This window comes from Meleagris gallopavo, chromosome 27 (assembly GCF_000146605.3).
Source record: "Meleagris gallopavo isolate NT-WF06-2002-E0010 breed Aviagen turkey brand Nicholas breeding stock chromosome 27, Turkey_5.1, whole genome shotgun sequence".
Classification (NCBI taxonomy): domain Eukaryota; kingdom Metazoa; phylum Chordata; class Aves; order Galliformes; family Phasianidae; genus Meleagris; species Meleagris gallopavo.
In genome coordinates, this window is record NC_015037.2 from 1,346,842 (window position 1) to 1,360,717 (window position 13,876).

Below are 13,876 nucleotides of genomic sequence, written 5' to 3' on the forward strand. Positions count from 1 at the left end.
GGCGTGGTCAGGGTGAAGGGGCGTGGCCTCATCACGAATATGGGGTGCTTGGAGAAGGGGCGTGGTTCGGTGTGGGCGTGGCCTCTGCGCGGAGGGGGCGTGGTCTGGAGGGGGTGTGGCCGTATATAGGGGCGGTGTGCGGCGCGGGGCCGCAGTCGGGGCCATGAACGGGGCCATGAATGGGGTGCGGGGTTGGTGTGCAGTGCTGGATGTGCGGCCCCACGGAGAGAGCCCGGTGAGCGGGGACCTTCCCGGGACAGCCCCTCAGCCCTCCCTTTGGCTTTGGGGCTCCCCACAGTGCTGGGGAGTGGTGGTGGGGTCAGGGGATCATGGGACGGGATGGGGCGGTGGGGTGGGATAAGGCAGTAGGATGGGGAGATGGGATGGGATAGGATTTTGGGATAAGGTTTCAGGGCGGATGAGGCTTTGGGATGTCCAGGTTTGGCCCCAGGGCTGTGGGGCAGTGGAACCTGGCCTGGGTGAGCTGGGGGCTGCTCTGTATCCCTTCCCTCTATCCCCTTTCCTTTATTCCTACTTCCATGGTCCCCTTTCCTTTATTCCCGTTCCTGTATTCCTGTGTCCCTAAAGTGCTGGTGCCAGGGGACGGATGTGGCTGAGTGGATGGGGACAGAGGAGCAGCTCCTGAGCTGCACAATTCCATTGGCACCACAGTGGATCTATGGGGTCCTGGGGACCCCCAGCCCTCCCCGTTGCTCATTGGTGCTGAATTCTTTAAGCTCGTGGCCGTGTGCTCCCGTCGAGAGGCCCCGTTCCCGGCTCGTGTTTTGGGATTACTCATTGCTTACAGAACCACCCGTGTTTTCCCTCCCCTATCGCTCACTTTTCCCCATTGCAGGCAGTTGCGGAAGGGCTCCGGGTGGGGCTGGCAGTGACCCAACGCCGCGGCTCCATCCCAGCATGGGGTGAAGCTCCGGTGTGGGGCCGACGGGCGCCGCTCACCCCACGGCTTTCTGTCAGTTTTTGGGGCACCGCGGCGTCCCCGTGCCCGGCCCCACTGGGTGAGTCAGACCCAATTCCCGCAGCCTCCTCCCGGCCTTATAAGGAGCGGCGGCGGCGGCGTTGGGCTCTTTTGGTTAATGGGTTATTAGGGAGGGTGATAAGTGCCTGTGTCACGCCGGGCATCTCTGGAGCTCGTTGCTAATTAGTGCCGGTGATGGCCCCTAGGTCAGGTCTGGCCTGTTCCTGCCGAGCGTTGGGATGGGACGCACGGTGTTCATCGGCCCCATGGGGTTGTGTTGAATTTGGGGGTGAGAAAAGTGCCAAAAGGTTGAAAATGGTCTTTTGGAGAGTTGGCCTCATCGGGATTGCTTGACTTCATCTATAGGGAAATTGCTTCTTGCATGGAATGACCTCTTGTAAGGGGGTCTTCTCTTTTGTGGCATTTGGTCCCAAACAAGAGGTGTGGATTTATGGAGAGCTTTGGGTCCTGGTGAGCTTGTGGTGTGCTGGGATCTGTGCGGCCAGCACCAGACAACCGCGCTGCAAAGGGGGGAGCGGGCGCCGTGTGGGGTTTGGGTTCTGTCCAAGCATGAGTTGAGCACAAGGTGCCCCATTACCACCATTCCTCCTGTGGGAAATGCCCAAATCTGCTGTCCTCCTGTTCTGGGGTTCTGTGCCAGAGGATTGGGGCCGGCATGGGGAGTCCCTGCAGCGCTGCGCTTCCTACTGGAGCCCAAGCCAAGGTGATGGCAACCCCCACTGTCACAGGGATCGATCACAAACCAAGGCACCATGGGGACAGCGGTGAGCACAAAGCCCCAGAATCCTGGTGTGGGAACACGGCGGAGCTCAGGGACCAGAGCTCAGCAGCACCTCCAATGTGCACCACGACCACCCAACATCCCCTTACAGAGGGGATGTGCTTTGCAGCCCCTTGGGGCGTCCCCAGAATCCGCACACTGTGGTGCTGTAGGGAAGGAGCAGCACAGGCAGAGACTGGCTGCGCTGGAGCGCTCGCAACGCTGCAGAGAAGGTTCCTCCCAGAGCAGTCCTACAACTCCCAGCAATACTCCATCTGCGGCACACAGCACTGGGACTGCAGAGCCTGCCCGTGGCTCCTCGCTGTGTCCCACCTGCGTCACCCCAGTGCTGGATTCATCCAGAATTGGGTTCTATCGTGACAAAAGCACCCTCATGCTGACGGCTGCGTCGCTCTGAAGGCGGTGATGGAAATCGGCGTCGCGCTCCTCGCTTATCGCGGCACATCTTCCCCGGGAGCGGGATTCCCTCGGAGCATTGGCAGCGCCGCACCCTCGCGTGGGTTTATGGGGCCAGGGACGGCGTGGGATCCTCCAGTTGTAAACAACACTGCGAGTGGGGCCACGTGGGGCGGCTACCGGAATCCCTTCGCTTGGATAATTCTGTGATTCCACCATCTCTGAGGTCGCTTCCAACCAACCTCTCTGTGACCCCACTGATCTTTTTCGGATCCTTTCTGACCCAACCATTCTATAATTTCATGATTCTTTGAGCTGTGAGGTCTCTTCCAACCCAACCGTGCTGTGATCCCATGACTCCGTGATTCCTGTTTGCTTCCTATGTCCATGGAGAGATGCGGGGACGCTTTGCATGCAGGTGCTTCCCTGCCCTATAAAACCATGGGCACTCCTCTGACCTCACCACCAAAATGAGTGCTGTGGGTGCTGTGTGAGCTGCACATCCAACTTGGCATTTTTTCCAACCGCTTCGACCTTCTTGTTTCTTCCATAGGAAAACCTTCCCTGGAGAAGGGGTTGCGGGGTTAAGCGGTCAGTGCTTTGCGCGGGGTAGAACGAAGGGGTCCCTGCAGGAGGAACCTCCTCTCCCGGGAGCCCAGGCAAAGCGAGAGCAGCGTACACCCAATATTTTGGAAACAAACCCACAGCTTGTCGAGACTTGGGCGGTGCAGAGCGCTTGGAAGCGGAGCGGCACAATCCTTTGGCGCTGCTCCGAGGGTGACGTGGCCAGGCGTGGTGTGGGGCAGGCACCGATGGGGCTGGGTGTGGGGTGCTGAGCGGCCCCAGAGCACTGCGATCTGCTGTGGGGTTGCCGGGAGCATGAGTGGCCCTGGAGTTGGTGAGGTCAGTGTGGGATGGGTTTTGGGGGCCGAAATGGGGCGGTTTAGGTGTCGTGTGCCGCTTTACGATGTTCTGTGTCCTCTGTGCCAAACGTCGCCGGAGTGCCCACACTGGAAAGGCTGTGCTGTTGGGAAGGTTTGGGCAAGCAGCAGTGCTGCTGACGGCCACTGTCCCCCCCCTCAGCTCCGAGAGGGGTCGATCTGGCTCTGGCTGTGTGGAGAGGGTAGGGGAGGAGGAGAACCTGAGCTGCTTTGCCCCCCTCTGGAAGGGTCCCTGGCATGGTGGCCGCGTTATGAGTCCAGTGGTTCCTCCTTTGCACTTCCTCCTCCAAGCTCCAATGGGCCGGGTGGGTGTCACTGCTGTGCGGTAACTCGCTCGGTTGGAGCTGGGTGTTGTTCTGAGGGCTGCAGCTTCCCAACCACACCGGGTGGCTGCGACCTGAATCCCACCCTCTTGTTCCAGGAGAGCGTGAAGGTGCTGAGGCTGACGCTGCCGAATGAGCTCCCGGGCGAGCGGCGCGAGCAGGCGAAGCAAAAGGTGAGCTCCCATCAGCTCAGGGACACCACAAGGGGTTGGCGTCTGTGTGTGTCCCAGTGCAAGAGTATGAGGTGGGGGGCTCAGAATGGGGAGGCAACTGGCCCTGAGGGGATCACGGATCTGTGGTTTGGATTGGAAGGGGCCCTTAAAGGCCATCTGATCCACCCCTCTGTGATGAGCAGGGACAACGTCCCCTTAGCCCAAACCATTTATTTGGTCTCATGGTTCTGAGAGTGATCTGCAAGGTTCCTTCCAACCCAACCATCCCGTGGTGCTATGGCTGATCATTATTAAGGTTGTAGAATCACAGAATAGTTTCAGTTGGAAGAGACCTTTAAAGGCCATCAGGTCCAACCCCCCTGCGATGAACGGGGACACCCACAGCTCCGTCAGTGCTCACAGCCCTTTAGCCTGACCTTGGGCGTCTCCAGGGACGGCACCAATGCCCACATATCCCTGCAGAACCTGTGCCAGTGCCTCACCGCCCTTCTCATAAAAGCTTTCTTCCTTCCACCCTGCCTAAGTCTCCCTCTTTTAGTTGGAAACCGCTTCCCCTCGTCCTATCACACACACACACACTCTGCTGAAGAGTCCATCCCTGTCTTTGTTACAGCCTTTTAGATCCTGAACACTGCCCTCAGCTCTCCTAGAACCTTCCCCTCTTTGGGCTGCACAGCCCCAGCTCTCAGCCTGTGCTACAGGGGAGGTGTTCCATCCTATAGATCGTTCCATCCCATGGAAGCTCCGTGAGCTGGAAGTGCAGCTCCCAATGCATTCAGCACTTTAGAGTCAGCTCCTTGGCCGTGCTGCTTTGCTGCAGCTCACGGTGCTGATTTGCCTAGTGCCAGGCGAGCTGTTCCAGCCAGGCTGGTCCCAGAGCTCTGCTCTTTGTGTCTCGCAGCCAGTGGGAAAAGCCTTCGCCATGGTGGCCAACAGATCGAGCAATGGCCACGCGTTGGCATCCGAGCGCATCAAGTCCAACGACGGCGATGAGGAGATCATCAAGGTGGGTTCCCAGGGCTGTGTTCAGCAGTAAGAAAATGGGGGAAGAAAAGGTGGTGTTGGAGGCTGAGGGGTACCCATTGTTTTCTGAACGTGATGGGGAAAGAGAGCGTTGGAAGAGGAAGGGCAGTTGTTGGCTTCCAACAAAGTGGGGAAAGAGAATGGTGAAGTGGGAACGTGCAGAGTGCATCAGAGGGGTTGGGGTCGGTGCTACGGGGTTGGCACTGACATTTCTGTCTTTCAGGTCTATCTGAAGGCGAGGGCTGAGGGCAGTGCGAACCATGAGGAGCACGTCAGCCAGCTGAAGAGCGAAGTTCGGCACATCCAGGAGGTATCCAAGACCCCCAGGGGTCGGGTTGCATTGCCACAGCATGGCCGTGCTGTGCCAAGCTGTGCCGCGCCGCGCTGGCAAACTGGCTTAACCCTCCAGTTTGTTGACTTGCCCGTACAGGGCAGTCGTCTAATCAAGCGCCATAAATTAATTCAGCCTGACTAATTGCTCTGCTATATGGACTGAATTTGAAGAGAATTGCACGATGACTTTCCCCCAAGGCTGTCCCTTGCGTGCCTGGGTGCGGCGGTGCCTCTCGTTAAAAGGCAGTTTCTTTGGAATGTCTCATCTCCCAAAGTAAACTGGTTGATGAGCTCTGGGCCCATTAACCCTTCCTCTGCTCCTGCTGGGACACGGCTGCTGGGGAGGCAAAGAGCTTGCAAGACATGGAAGTGGTTGCGTGGTGGTTCTGGGCCACACGACTTAGCCAAAAATTGGGAAAATCATTGGGGAAAAAAATTGAAGGGAAAAAAAAACCAACAAAGGAGAGGGTTAAATTTGGGTTTGCTCTCACATGAATTTCTGTGCTGAATTTCTCTGCTGGCCCCAGGACATCTGTAATCCCGTACATGAAGAGACAAGAATTAGCTCAAGCCGTGAGCCATGATGGTGGCTGCGGTGTTGGGGGGGATGGAGCGGATAGGATGGGCTGCTTTCTGCCCCACTGCACCAAACCCAGCCCCTAAACCAAGAAGGGCTCCAGTCCTATAACTGAGTGGTGTGTGACTGGGGAATGGAGCTCATCACCTCCAGCCCCAAAACCAAGCGGTGCTTTATGGGCGCAGGGCTGAAGCTGCGCTGCTGTGCCATTGGAATGCTTTTCTTTGCGAAGGGCTGGGGCGAAGCCTGCACAGCACTGCCCTGCTCACTTACTCTGACTAATTTGGGGAGCTGCACGTCAAGACTGTGCATGTCGGAGTCCTGCAGGGAGGAACAAGGGTCTTCCCAGCACTTCAAAGGTGTGATCGATGAGTAACGCAGGAAACATCCTCCCCATTGTTGCTATCTTTTGGGTTTCTTCTGCCCATGAGTGTGAGAAAGCCGCTGGGCGAGGACGGTGCCCTCACAGCAGAGCTCCCATAGCACGCAGAGTAGGGACACGATGGATCGCGGGTCGGTGCTGGGCGTCCTCGCGGCCCCCGTGCCCTTGTTTGGTTTCTTTGGGGTTGAAGAACTCTGTGGTGTGGGTTGAGCTAAATTGACTTGCCTTTGCCAGGCTAGAAGTTTTTTGAAGAAGCTGCGGGAAGACTTAAGTAGTAAACTTGAGAGCAGACAAGGAGATAAAGAGCACACACAGGTAATGGGAGCGCGTCTTGGGCGTTGACTGACACGCGCTTTGTGAAACAAACAAAAAGATGTCATCTTTGGGTCCAGAAAGTAATAAAAGGGGCCTTACAGGTTATGATGCTTGTGGCACCCACTTGGCAACACTCATAAAATCATAGAGTATCCCAAGTTGGACTGGGCCCATAAGGACCATCGAGTCCAACTGTTAGAAATTCAAAGTTGAATGGGACCCATAAGGATCACTGAGTCCAACTCATAGAAATCCCAAGTTGGTCAGGACCTGTAAGGATCATCGAGTCCAGCCCGTGGCTCCACGAAGGACCACCCCAAAATCAGACCTTATGTCTGAGAAGAAACCTACAGGTAACATGAAAAACCTGCACAAGTGGGTAAGGAGTCAGGACGTGGGACGCATCGGCATCGTGCGCGCTCTGCATGCTCCTCTGCCAGAAACGGGGCCGGGATTGCTGCGGGGCTGCTGGATGTGTGTGGCTGTGACGTTGATATGACAGGGTTGGTGCTTCTTGTCCTACGCAGGTGGTGCTGGAGGAGCAGAACGGGAGCTGGTTGCACCCGGAGAGGCTCCGCGCTGAGCCTTGGGAAGAGCAGGTAGGTAGAACAGAGGGACATCAGCTTTGTGTGTAGGAACACTGGCTTTGGTTTTCTGTCCTCAGGAAAAGGTCAGGCCCTTCTGCTTTGTCTCTAGCAAGCTCTTGCAGTAGGGTTTTATCAATGTCAGGACTGAGTACAGCCCAGAGCAATAAAAGTCATAGAACCATGGGGATTGGAAGGAGTTGCTTCCACCATCCTGCAGCCTCCATGGGGCTCTCCCCAGCAGTTCCCTGTCTGCCTGGAACCGGGCTTGGTGCTCCAGCTCTACCCTCCCCAGGGCAGAGCAGAAGAGAGGAGTACTACCCTGCCCTGCTGGCCCTGCTCTGCACAATGCACCCCAGGGAACAACTGGCTTTCTTGGCCGCCAGGGCACACTGCTGGCTTGTGGTCAACTGTTGGCCAACTGTTGGTCAAACAGAACAATTGGCCATGAGAACACACTGCTGTGACCTTCAGTCAACTGTTAACTCTCCATTGACCAACTGTTAGCCAATCAGGACACCACTGGTCTTCTTGGACACCAGCATGGCACCCTTCTGGTTCATAGTCAACAGTTGGCCAATCTCTGGTCAACCGTTGGTCAATTGTTGGTCAACCAGGACTCCCAGATCCTTCTCTGCAGTGCCCCTTTCCAGCAGCCCCCACCTGCACTGATGCTGTGATTTTCCTCCCCAGGTGCAGAATCCTACACTGCTCTTGGTGATCCCCATCAGGTTCCACTCCACCTGACTCTCTCAGGGGCAGGGCATGTTGCTTCAAGGGCTGGAGGCTGGAGCTGGGTGTGGGAGAGGAGGGTGGGAGCTGAGGGGGCTTCTTGGGCACCTCCTTGATGCTGAGTCTCCCCTGTTAATGTCCCAGCAGGATGAGGATTGTTCAGGAGATGATGTAGAGAAGATGCGGCAGACAGCGAAGAGGCTGTTCACGAGGCTGCAGGAGGCTGAGAAATGCCATCAGTTGGAGAAGAAGGACCTCGAGGTGAGCACATTGGGCATTTCCCCATTCAGAATGGGATTCTGAGTTGGTTTGTTTTCATTTTGGAAGCCACAGGCAGCTCTCCCATCAGCCAACATTGTCCCATCCATGTAGTGCTGTGCCCTGGCTCCTGCCCTCCAGAGTTCAGTGCCACTGCAGCTTCTGTCCCCTTCCTCAGGATGGGTCAGGACACAGAGGCTGTGCCCCTGTCACCAAATGGCTGCTGTCACCTCCACATGACAGCTTCCCTCTGCTGAGTTGTGCTGGCACAGCTGCCATGTTGTGTGGTCCCCTCAGGTTGTGTTCCTGTGACGTCCCAGCTCCCATCCTGTCCCACAGTCCAAACTGGTCCCAGGAGCTCAGAGCCTGCCCTGAAGTTGGTTAGGAACGGCACTGGGGGCATGGCCTGGAGCAGCAACCACATCCTCCAGCACGGGGACATCAGTGGTGACACATGTCCTGGTCCTTCTGTGCAGGAAGCCACGTGTCCATAGTGCCGCACGGGGATCTTTTTGGCATTTTTGGTTGGATGCGATGCCGACTGTGGGCTCTCAGCCTGGACAGAAGCACTGGGGATGGGTTTGGGGATCTTCAAGTGTTCTCCACTTGCCTTGTTGGAGCCCAGTTCCTGCGCTGTGGGGACGCACGGAGCACGTTTGTCCCTCTGCCACTCCGAGCATTGGTGCTGGCTCTCAGGGCTGGTGTAGAGCAGGAGGAGACCATGGATGGCCCCACACCGCACGTGGCTCAGAACAAACATGTTCCTCATGTTGGAGGTGTGTTTCTTGCAAAAGCATTTAGGCGCTCACTCCTTTGAAGTGCTTTGAAGCTGAGGAGGTTGGCAAAGAACCTCTCTCAGAAGCATGCCGGGCTGCTTGCCTTCAGCAAAACCCTCCTGCCGAGACCCCAAAGCACAGCAGGGCTCCGAGGCTGCGCTGGGTGGGCGCTGAGGGCTCTCGTCCCTTCTTCCCTTTGCAGAGGACGGTGTCACGGTACCGGGAGGAGGCAGAGCAGACAAACTGTGCTCTGCGGAGAGCAGAGAGGAGCGTGGTGGAGAAGGAGCTGCAGGTGGACGAACTGCAGAGGCTGCTGGCGGGGATGGAGAAGGTACCAGCGCTGCAGTCCTGTGTTCTGCCCCTGTGCACAGCTTGGCTTCCCTGCTGGGTTTATCCCAAAAGCCCTCATGAGCCAGCTGCTGGGAACAGCTCCATCCGACTGGTCCTGCTTTAGGCTTGCATTCCCCAGGTCTAGAAGATCTGGTTGGTCTGCGCAGAGCCTTCCTGCTGGGTATCCTAGAGATGAGCACACAGTCTAGACAGCTGCCCGGTTCTTCTCGTGGGGGCATTAACACAGCCTGCAGCCTGGGTTGTTAATTATCCAGCTGTGGGCTGCTCATAGTAGCATTAAATTTATAAATCTAACAGTGCAGTACAGCATAAAGCGATGTGAGATTGCTTTCGTAAGCCCAAAAGTGGGGCAGAAGAGCATAGAATTGTAGAACGTATGGGTTGGAAGGGACCCTATGGACCACAGAACCATGGGAGCACAGAATCATGGGATCGGAAGGGTCCCTAAAAACCACCCCCATGTCCTATTACCACCTGCCTGCGTACAAAGCCACTCTCCCTCTTATTTATGAGCTCCCTCTAAGCACTGAGCTGCTTTGTGCCTCCCTGCATCCCAGGGTGAAGGAGTGGGATGTCTGCTGTCGGCCACTCCGCCGTGCCTCTGTCTGTCTGTCTGTCTGTCCGTCTGTCCCGCGTGTAAGCGCAGGGTTGGTGCAAACAACCTGCGGGCACCGCGGCAGCCTGCGCTGCATCTGCTCTCAGCTCAGGAAGCAGCCAGCATTTGTTACGACTTGTTTCCCCCGCGCGTAACTCTGCCCCTCGCCCCGCTGCAGGAGCACAGAACTTTGCTGCTGAAGATGAAAGACAGCGAAGCAGAGCTGGCACGGCTGAGAAGTGTGGAAGGTGACAAGCTCGCCGAACAGGACCGGTGAGGCTCAGCCTCTGCCAACGCCGCAGCAAGCCCACGCCGCCGGGTCGGGGTGTCAGCGCGCCGGGGCATGACTGCACATTCCTGCGCAGGGCGTGCTCGTCTCTGGCTTGCAAAACAGCACCCCACGAGCTGACTCATCCCCAAATACCTCCCGCGGTGCAGCCCGGCGCTGCCGGGGACCTCTAGCGGCTGCCGTCCTGCCCTGGGTGCTGGGCTGGCTTCGCCCGGGCGGTATCCGTGTGCCGCGGGGGTTAATTGGCAGTGAGCGGTTACTGGAAGGCCTCGTTTGTGGGCTGACTCTTCCTGATGTTCCTGTGTCCCCGCAGTCTGCCGTCGGGAGGCTTTGTGGCTCCGGTTTGGATTGGGTTTGTCTCTGTCTCTGCTCACCTCTGAAGTATTTCGGACCTGCATGGCTGTGGGGGGGATGGAAGTGGGGTGAAGTGGGGTTGTCCCCTCCTGGAAAGGGATCTGACAGCTGCTGGATTCTCCCATTGTGTTTTTCCAGGTCGGCCAAGCTGGAGAAGGAGGTGGCAATGCTGCGGGAGAAGATCCACCACCTGGACGACATGCTGAAGAGCCAGCAGCGCAAGGTCCGCCAGATGATCGAGCAGGTGAGCAGGGTGGGCTCAGTGCGGCTGTGGGGCTGAGCGAAGGGACGACCCACAGCCCTGTGTGACCGCCCTGGAGCAGTGACAAACCCTGCATGGTGGTGGCACTGGCGCCCGGGGAAGGTAATAAGAGGGCTCTGGAAGAGAAGAGGCTCAAACGGTGCAAACAGAAGCTCCTTCACCCAGGGCTGAATTAGCAGACTTAATTTGAGGCTTTTCTAATTGTTTTCTATGCAGATTGCGGAGTTAATGCCGTGGGTGTGAGGCTGGCTGAGCCGCCCTCCTTCCTCCATGCTGCTTACCCCATGCACACATGAAAAGGGTTTTCTTTTTTAAGCCGCCATGACTGTTCTCTTGCAGCTCCAGAACTCCAAAACGGTGATTCAGGCCAAAGACGCTGTGATCCAGGAGCTGAAGGAGAAAGTCGCCTACCTGGAGGCTGAGGTGCGTCCCAGCAGGGTCGTTCTGGGGTCTGCTTTGGGATCAGGGCACTTCTGGGTGCAGTGAGCTCTGGGCAGGGCAGCAGCAGCACAGCCGTCCCCTGGCGGTGCCACTTTGTGGTGTCACCTCGGTGTCACCAAGTGCTGTGGTGTGGCGGCTCCCAGCGAAACCAGAGATGCTGCGAGCTCCAGTGGGGTCTGAAATAACTTCATCTCACGCATTTCTCTGGCAGCAGAGCCCAGCTTGCTCACAGAGCTGCGTGTAAGTCAGAAATCAGAACTGCATTCCAGCCTCTGGGATCATAGCAAGTGTCAAACTTCTCTCCTTTTTTGGAGAAACACTGAGCTTGCATCAGCAGTTCAAGCATTTTTTTCCCTCTGTGGTGATTTGTTTTGCTAATCTTTGTTGGGGCAGTGTTTGAGCAAAAAGGCAGAGAACGATTGAGGACTCTCACATTCCAAGTCCTCCCTGGTTTCTCCGGGCAGCAGTTCCTGTCTAGGGCTGGATTTCCTTCTTCTTGATGCTGGAGCAGCCCCACATTTCCCAGCACAGATCTGTGCCAGCTACCCTTTGCTCACTGTGGTTCCCATCTCTTGTAGAACCTGGAGATGCACGACCGCATCGAGCACCTGATTGAGAAGCAGGTCAGCCGGGGCGGCCACAGCTCCAGAGCACGTTCCAAGTCAGAGTACGTCAGCAGGTAGGTCTGGGGCTCAGCCCGCAGCTCCACATCTCATTTTGGGGCTCTGGGAGGTGGTGCTGGGCTTGGGGCTGCTCCCTCTACCTTCGTGAAGGTGCAGTGTTGTTTCTGCTCCTCTTAAGGGCGATGCAGTAAAACAAAGGTTCCCCATATGGGTGGTTTATGGGAAACGTTCAGAGAGTGGTGCTGGGATCACCAATCCCACAGCTTTTCTAGAATCACAGAATGACTTGGGATGAAAGGGACATCAAAGGTCATCTCATTCCAACCCTCTGCCGCAGTAAGGGTTGCCATCCAGCAGACCAGGCTGCTCAGGATCCCATCCAACCTGCTGAGCGCTTCCAGAGATGGAGCACTCACAATCTTCCTCCCAGTTCCACCCAACTGAACAAATCCTTTTTCTCTTGCAGCAAAAGACTGATGGGCCCCAAACCGCTGCCTCTCATTCGAGTGGTGGAAACATGAGTTTCGAGGGTTGGAGCGAGATGAAGACTCTCCCCTTGTTCTCCTTGACCAGACTTCCCTGCTTGACTGTTCTCTGGCCTCTGTGCTCCGTCTGCCCTGGAGCTGCTGGCGGAGGGCTGCGTCCCGGAGGACAGACGCAGCCAGGGCAGTGCTGGCAGAGGAAGGAGGGCTGCAAGGTGCCCACGCTGCTGTCCCTTGGGGTCCCACGGATGCCAGCCTGGAGCTGGTGGGGACATTGAGGACGAGGTGCTCCCGGGCTGCAGGGCTGGGCTCGCTTCCCTACTCAGCCTTGGGTTCACTGGGGGGCTGCTGTGTGAGCAGCTTCTGAAGGGTCTCATCAAAGTGGAGCCGCCTCTTCAGACTGTAGCTTGCCAACGTGGACTCGGGGTTTAAATTATTAAAAAATAATAAAAATTCACTTACAAACCAGGAAATCCTCTTGAAACTGGACTCCTTCCTACAATGAAGCCCAATGAGTTGGGAGCCTCCACCTCTGATCTCCAGCACATCTGCTGCTCCGAACCTGGCGAGGCTCCTGCGGCCAGAATCGGTGGATCGACAGAATCGCTGCAGGTGGTGGATCGGCACAGTCAGCACAGTCGTAGAGACTCAATGCTGGATCAACGCGGATCGACACAATCAGCGGAGACTCAGTCAACACAACTGGCACAATTGGCACAGCAACGCAATCGGTGGATCGACACAATTGGCACAGCCAGCGGATCGACACAAACCTCCTCCCAGTCCCTCTCTCGAGCGTACAGAAATCGTGCCCGATGTCCCTCTCGTGTTTAAACCCAGAGGCGGTTTGGTTTGTACCTATATTTATTTCAATAAATTATTGGTGTCTTCCAAGGATGTGGCGACAGGCATGATTGCTGCTGTCCAGCTCCAGGGGAGTGTTTGAGGACTGCCTGTCCCACGTTTGAACTGGAAAATACCAACCTGCTTCCTCCGGCCGCTTCGTCGGTGCGTCGCGATGCGGTGACCACATTTTTGGGTCAGCCTGGAGGAGCTGCTGTGCTGAGCGGGGCGGTGAGGCAGAGTGCTGTATGTACACCTCGCATCTGTCAATACAAAAGTACTCCTGTGTTAATCTGTCCGCCTGTGCTCTGTTAATGGATGGTGTTGATGGCGCAGACGTCGCGGGGTATGGCATGAGTTCGTGGGTTTCGTGGCATCGTGGAGTGGTTTGGAGTGGAAGGGATCTCTAAAGGCCGTCTGCTCCTCCCCCTTCAGTCCAACCTCTTCTGCGGTTCTGTGGTTCTGAGGATGATTGTTAAGGACCCTTCCAACCCAACCGTGCCGTGGTGCAGTGGCTGATCATGAAGGTTGCAGAATCACAGAATCGTTTGAGTTGGAAGAGACCTTTAAAGGCCATCTGGTCCAACCCCCCGCGATGAATGGGGATACCCAAAGCTCCCTGTGGAGCTGAGAGCCCCACGCAGCCTGAAGGAACGGCCACACAGCTCCAGGATCGGCGCCACTGCCCACCTGTGCCGACCTGTGCAGACCTGTGCCGGTGCCTCCCCACCCTTCTCATAGAAACGCCCCTCCTTCTACCCTGCCTAAATCTCCCCCTTTTAGTCGGAAACCGCTTCCCCTTGTCCTCTCTCTCTCTCTCTCTCTCTCTCTCTCACACACACACACACACACACTCACACACACACACACTGCTGAAGAGCCATTCCTTATTCGGCACACACACACACTGCTGAAGAGTCCCATTCCCCGTCTCATCTCCCCCGCCCCCCGTTACCCCCCCCGCGGCTCTCGCAGTGCCGCGCCAACTACATTTCCCATCGCCCCCCGCGCCCTATCGCGCTCTACGGCTGTTCGGACTACG

At 56.9% G+C, this 13,876-nt stretch overlaps 1 protein-coding gene across 4 annotated transcripts; it reads left to right on the forward strand.

The window, feature by feature from the left end:
* The first annotated feature begins 136 nt into the window (after positions 1–136).
* TUFT1 (tuftelin 1) lies at positions 137–13,130 on the forward strand. 4 transcript variants are annotated; one of them, XM_010724006.3, is made up of 13 exons: positions 137–235; positions 3,540–3,614; positions 4,516–4,620; positions 4,861–4,947; positions 6,164–6,244; positions 6,772–6,843; positions 7,705–7,821; positions 8,797–8,925; positions 9,719–9,813; positions 10,322–10,427; positions 10,785–10,868; positions 11,465–11,565; positions 11,976–13,130. In XM_010724006.3, the coding sequence occupies exons 1-13, from the start codon at positions 164–166 to the stop codon at positions 12,028–12,030; spliced, it is 1,179 nt and encodes a 392-aa protein (XP_010722308.1). In that variant the 5' UTR covers positions 137–163; the 3' UTR covers positions 12,031–13,130. The 4 variants fall into 4 exon arrangements, with proteins under 4 accessions (XP_010722308.1, XP_010722309.1, XP_010722310.1 ...); XM_019623141.2 differs by lacking the exon at positions 137–235 and adding an exon at positions 413–3,080; XM_010724007.3 differs by lacking the exon at positions 6,164–6,244.
* The last annotated feature ends 746 nt before the right edge of the window (positions 13,131–13,876 follow it).

Coding starts and splice junctions, on each gene's coding strand:
- TUFT1 (XM_010724006.3), top strand. CDS start 164: ATGAACGGGGCCATGAATGGGGTGCGGGGTTGGTGTGCAGTGCTGGAT. Junction 4,621..4,860: donor GCGATGAGGAGATCATCAAG/GTGGGTTCCCAG, acceptor TCTGTCTTTCAG/GTCTATCTGAAGGCGAGGGC. Junction 6,844..7,704: donor CTGAGCCTTGGGAAGAGCAG/GTAGGTAGAACA, acceptor TTAATGTCCCAG/CAGGATGAGGATTGTTCAGG.